Source organism: Dipodomys ordii, unplaced genomic scaffold, assembly GCF_000151885.1.
Source record: "Dipodomys ordii isolate 6190 unplaced genomic scaffold, Dord_2.0 Scaffold108, whole genome shotgun sequence".
NCBI lineage: Eukaryota > Metazoa > Chordata > Mammalia > Rodentia > Heteromyidae > Dipodomys > Dipodomys ordii.
Window position 1 is genome coordinate 1,675,970 of NW_012267324.1, and position 5,631 is coordinate 1,681,600.

The window sequence follows — 5,631 nt, forward strand, 5'->3', positions numbered from 1 at the left end:
CCGTGCCCGCCTGCGCCCGCGCACCTGCCCTGCCCGCCCGCGGTGCCCGCACCGGCAGGTCTCAGCGGCCCGTCTCCCTGGCGTTACAGGCTGAGCCCCTCCCACACCAGGCACCTGCCCGGAGAAAAGAAGCCAGAGCCAGGGGTCGCATCCCCTTCCCAGGAACAGTCCTTTTATTGATAGCTCCCCCCAGCGTCTGTAAACATCGGGTACAAAAATACTCCCTTAAACGCCATCCCAGGTGGCCCCGAGGCCCGAGGCTCCGGCCGCACCGGGGTCTGCGCCTCTACGAGCACAGGCCTTGTCACGCAGGGCTACCCAGCTTGCCTGCCCTCCATCTAGAACCTTCTACCTGCCCCGGAGACCCGCTAGGTACCAACTGGAGAAAAAGCTGGGTGCTTCTGTCGGAGCGAAGGGCTGCGAGGCCAACTTGGGGCAGAGCAGGGGCCCCGCGCTGGCCTCTGGAGCCTTCGGAGCCTGCAGGCTCCGTGTGCCTGGCCCCAGCGCCAGCCGGGATGGAGCCCAGGCCTGGCTCCAGACCTACAGAAGAGAGGCATTCGGAGCGGGCAAGAAGGGTAATCCGGGCTCCCAGGGGCCGCACAGCCTCAGAAGAGAGCCCTGGATGTCAGACCGGAGGGCAGAACTGGTGAGGGCCAGGCAGCACCCCCCCCCCCGCACCCAGGGAGCGCCGCGCCCCCCGGAGCTGCCTGGGGCAGACGGGCTACTGTCCTCCCAGCTCGTCTTCATCTGTCTGGCTGTGGCCATTAACCGCAGGGGAGCCCGGCCGCACATGGGACAGGTCCTCGAAGCCGGGGCTGAGGGAGGGTGAGACCGTGTCCGGGCTGGTGTCGCAGGAGCCGGTGCTCTGCTCCGAGGTGGCGATAGTGGTGGTGATGCTGGGGGGGATGGGGTCTTCATCCTCCTCCTCCAGGAGGGAGGCCTCGGGGATGTCTGCAGGAGGCCCGAGAGGTGGCTCAGACCCTCGTGCGGTGCCCCTGCTCACAGAACGCTACTAGGTCTAACTACCTTCAAGGTTGCTGGGCAGGTTCTACCACTTGAGTTACGCCCCAGCCCTGCATTACTTTTTAGATAGTTGGATTTTTGCCTGGGCCTGGCTGGAGACTGAGATAGATCCTTCCCACACTGAGCAGCAGGGGAGACTGAGGCCCAGGAGGTGGAGGGCATCCTTTCAAGGCTAACGAGGACAGGGCCCAGTGTGAGGTACGGTACCCAGTCCTTGGGAAATAGGCAGCGGGGGCCATGGGCTTCAGGCCAGCCTGGTCTGTGGGTGCCAGGACCTGGCTGTGCTGCCATGTCCCCGCAGGTGCACCCAGGCCTCTGTGTCCCCCCAACCCCACTCTGGGGCCCCGGCCTCTGGGGGCAGGAAGCCCCCAGCTCTGAACACAGCAGCCCAGGGGCGCGTACCAGGTGACACTTACAGCTGAAGGCCTCTGGATGCTGCCTGGCCAGCTTCCCCTTCAGCGTCCTGCAGGGTTGGGGGGGGAGGGAGAGGCTGGATGAGCCAGAGGGCGCTGCAGCAGACCACATACCTCCCAGGGCCCTGTTTTACAGTTGCGTGGCCATCCAGCTGCCCGCCACAGAGGGGGACACAGCGGTGCCCCCCCCGTGCCTTCTGCACCCCGTGGTCTCTGTGAGGAGGCTCCTCAGGCTGAGGCCCACCAGCAGGGAGGGGCACCAGGGTCTGCACCCCGCCACCCCAGCTCCTGAAACCCCAGCCCCTGGCACAAGTTATCCTGATGCACAGGGCGACTGTGCAGGCTGCTTCCTGTCCCTTCCTAAGGTACACGGCCCATCCCTCCCTCCAGCCACCCCCCCCACCAGCTGCCAGGCCCCACCACCTGATCCTGCGGAAGATGCTGTCCAGGTCCCGCTTCATCTCCACCAGCGTGCGTGTGTGGTGCAGGAAGCGCTCGTTCATCTGCTGCAGGCGGGCGCTGGACAGGTTGTTGAAGTTGAGCAGCATCTCGTTGGTCTTCTCGAAGCGGTCCAGCCTGGAGGTGGAGCCCTGTGAGCTCCTGCCCACCTCCCAACCCTGGGCCGGGCTCTCTCCTGCCCTGCAAACTCCTATTCCCACTTGAAAACCCTACTCAAGGGGATTCTTCTAGGTGTGGTTTGGCTCTTAGATGCGTCCCAAAGGCCCATCTGTTGAAGGCTTGGTCACCAGCCTGCGGCCTTTCTGGAAGTGGAGGAGGCCCTGAGGCCCAGCCCCCGCCCCCCCCCCCGCCCCTTTCATCCTGCTGGGAGGGGCAGGGCAGCCTCAGGCTCAGGCTCAGCACGCTGGGATCTGCCACACCGGCCCAAGAAGCAGCAAAAACCCTGAGCCCAAACAGCCTCCAGTCCCTTGTGGCTGGAGGAGGGACCCTGGTGGCACAGCTCAGAGACCCCAACACGGCTCTGCTCCCACTTCAGCTCCACCCGCCCCCTGGTTTTCCTGTATCCAAGAGCATGGGGTGCCCTAGAGCCAAGTCTACGGTGCCGCTTGGGAAAATCGTCTGCCTACAATAGGCCCTGGCTCTGTCCGCAGCCCCCAAGAGAAAAGCCAGGAGCTACATGGGCTTGGAATCTCTTCTCTCTGTGGCAGCGCCGTGGAACCCAGGCTCTGCCTTGCAAGTGGAGCGGCAAGCCTGGATCCAGCTGCCACTCCCCCCCTCACTCTACCCCAGCCGGGGCCCCGAGACTCCAGGCTTCAAGGGATCAGCTCCGTGGCTCTTCACACCTCGGAACTCCCTCCAGCTTTCCCCAGCCCGGGGGCTCAGGACGGGCGCACTCAGCCGCCAAGCCTTCTGCAGAGCCGCCTGCCCAGCCCGCCTGCCCCGATTCCTGTCCAGGCCACGCAGCCCGGCCAGGAGTCCATGGGCTCCAGAGGTGGCCAGCTGGCTGGTCTGCTCATGTCCTCTACAAGTGTGGCTGGCTGGGCCCAGGAAAGCAGGTTAGGAATGAGAGTACTGGGGGGCTGTGAACCCCTCAGTGCCCTCAGTGGCATCCCGCTCACATGTTCTTCTGGGCCAGGATGATGGCGTTGACATCCTCCGTGTTCACCATGCTCAGGATCCGGCTGCAGAAAAGCCTCGAGGCAGAGTCAGGGGGGTCCATTTCCTCCTCCTCCTCCACGGCCTGAAATGAGGAGGCCCGGGGCGGTGGTGAGCCACCACTGAGGGCCCCCAACATCTATCCCCTGAGCCTTGATTTGCCACGGGGTGCTTAGACGACTGGAAGGGGTCATGCTGGGCCGGGGTGCAGCTCCATGGTTAGTGCTTACCTAGCAAACACAAGGCCTGGCTCCCACCTGAACACTGCAAAAAGCCATGGCTGAAAATAAGGGGGGTCCTGTCTAAAGTGCACCCAACATGTTAACAATTCCATCACAGAAGCTGGATGTGAGAGGCTCACTTCTGCCATCCTAGCTACTCGGGAGGCTGAGATCTGAGGATCATGGTTCAAAGCCAGCCTGGGGAAGGAAGTTAGTGAGACTTATTTCCAATTGGCTGGCAAAAGTGGAGCTGTGGCTCAAGTGGCACAACACCAAATAAATAAATACAGATCTAGCTGTCCCAGAACTCAGCCCTCCTGCCTCTGCTTTCCCAGTGTCAGCCCATGCAGCTGTGGGTCGCTTCTTGTCTCCCCTGGCTCCTGGACATACCCTCTCCCGGAATGCGTGTGGTTATCGAGGGACCCCTTTGTCAGTGCCAGCACCAGCAGGGCAGGGCCTGGGCCTGGGCAAGGGTGGTTAGAACTTACATCTGGACAACAAACCCAACTCCCCAAACTCGCCTCCAACTTTTCTTATCTGACAGGTGCCAAGAATCCCAGGCGTGCTCAGCCAGGCTGTGGGGCTGGCTCCCAGATGGCTCTGTGCTTCCCAGCTTCCCTGGCACAACCAGACCACCCACAGCTGTGGGGATCTTCCCTGACCTCAGCTGGGGAGCCACAGCCTGACCCAAAGGGGCTTCGGGAAAACGATAATCCTGACATGCTTGGTTCTGGTGCATGCTTTAATTTTATTTATTTATTTTGGTCGGTCATGTGGCTTGAACTCTGGGCCTGGGCACTGTCCCTGAGCTTTTCAAAAAGCTCAAGGCAGGCACTCTATCACTTAAGCCACAGCGCCACTTCCTGGTTTCTGGTGGTTAGTGGAATAAGAGTCTCGTGGACTTTCCTGCCTGGGATGGCTTTGAACTGCGATCCTCAGATCTCAGCCTTCCGAGAAGCTAGGATGACAGGCGGGAGCCACAGCACCTGGCTTTCAATTTTATTCTATTTGGTGCCTGTACTGACACCTGAACTAAGGGCGTGGGTGCTGAGCTTTGTTTGCTAAACACTGGTGCCTGGGCTGGCTCCAAACCACTATCATCTCAAATCTCAGCTTTCTAAGTAGCAGGGACTACAGAAGCCAGCCACGGCACATGGCAGGATGAACACATCTAATGACCAACAGAGAAGCCTCCCCTCCACTGGTAAACATTCACACACAGGAGCATGGCTCAGGTAGCAGAGTGAGTGAAAAAGCTGAGGGAGGAGCTGGGAAGGTGGCTCAGTGGTAGAGTGCTCACCTCACATGCATGAGGTCCTGGGTTCCATTCCTCACAACCCAAACAGAAAAGGCCGAAGTGTTGCTGTGGCTCAAATGGTAGAGCACTCCTTGAGCAAAAAGCTCAGGGACAGTGCTCAGGCCCAGAGTTCAAACCCCAGGACTGACAAAAAAAAAAAGCTGAGGGAGGGTGGCCTGGCCTGCAGTTTCAGCCTAGCATGCACATACCTACACATACACACAAAACTAGCAAAAGCATAAGGCAAGGTCTAAAGTTCAAGCTCTGATACCAACCCAAACAATAATAAAGAAATAAGAAAATAGGGGCTGGGAAGGTGGCTCAGTGGTAGAGTGATTGCCTTACATCATGAGGCCCTGGGTTTGATTCCTCAGCACCACATACACAAAAAAGCAGCAAGTGGCACTGTAGCTCAAGTAGTAGAGTGCTTGCCTTGAGCTGAAGAGCTGAGGGACAGCGCCCAGGCCCAGTGTTCAAACCGCATGACGGACAAGAAAATAAAAAATAAAAAGGAGAGGTGGCTTTGTAGGTAAGAGTGACTGTCTAGTAAGCCCGAAGCTCAATACCACAGAAAGAAAGAAGGAAGGAAGGAAGGAAGGAAGGAAGGAAGGAAGGAAGGAAGGAAGGAAGGAAGGAAAGGAAGGAAGGAAGGAAGGGAAAGGAAGAAAAGGTTTATACTCGCCTGGGATACAGTGCGAGTCCTTGTCCCCACCCTCAAAAACTAAAGCAGCTGGGTTAAAGGAGTGCAGTGAGGCATTGGGGCCCGCCTCTGACAGCGCCTGCCAGGCAGGACATGCACCTGCGGATAGGGCTTTTCTTGGAGGGGCTGCCAGCCCGGAGCCCGCCGGGGCGGCCTCTCCCAGGAAGCCTTCCCGGATTCGCAGTGCACCCGGGCCACAGGCCCCGCAAAGGGCCAGCCAGGCTCTGCGGCCCCGGAGGCCGCGCGACCTTGGGACAGTCCCGTCCTCTCCCCGCGTCGTGTTTCCTATCTAGAGTGGAAATAAGACCCCAGGCCTCACGGTGCTTCGGCGGGACGGGGGCGGGAGGCCGGGAGTTCGAGGCC

General features: G+C 60.1%; 1 protein-coding gene across 2 annotated transcripts; it reads right to left on the bottom strand.

Moving 5' to 3' along the window:
* Positions 1-155: 155 nt before the first annotated feature.
* On the bottom strand, positions 156-4,610 carry Kxd1 (KxDL motif containing 1). 2 transcript variants are annotated; one of them, XM_013028384.1, is made up of 5 exons: positions 4,572-4,610; positions 3,014-3,135; positions 1,860-2,012; positions 1,440-1,486; positions 156-951 (listed from the first exon to the last, which is right to left on the bottom strand). In XM_013028384.1, exons 2-5 carry the CDS (start codon positions 3,112-3,114, stop codon positions 722-724), a joined length of 531 nt encoding a protein of 176 aa, XP_012883838.1. In that variant the 5' UTR covers positions 3,115-3,135; positions 4,572-4,610; the 3' UTR covers positions 156-721. The 2 variants fall into 2 exon arrangements, with proteins under 2 accessions (XP_012883838.1, XP_012883837.1); XM_013028383.1 differs by lacking the exon at positions 4,572-4,610 and having other exon boundaries at positions 3,014-3,468.
* Between the last annotated feature and the right edge of the window lie 1,021 nt (positions 4,611-5,631).

Bases quoted from the DNA above. Each gene is read 5' to 3' on its own strand.
- Kxd1 (XM_013028383.1), bottom strand. From the start codon at position 3,189: ATGTTGGGGGCCCTCAGTGGTGGCTCACCACCGCCCCGGGCCTCCTCA. The intron at 2,013-3,013 runs GTGAGCGGGATG...CTCCACCTCCAG, and splicing joins ATCCTGGCCCAGAAGAACAT to GCTGGACCGCTTCGAGAAGA. The intron at 1,487-1,859 runs GTGGTGGGGCCT...CCAACCCTGCAG, and splicing joins AGCATCTTCCGCAGGATCAG to GACGCTGAAGGGGAAGCTGG.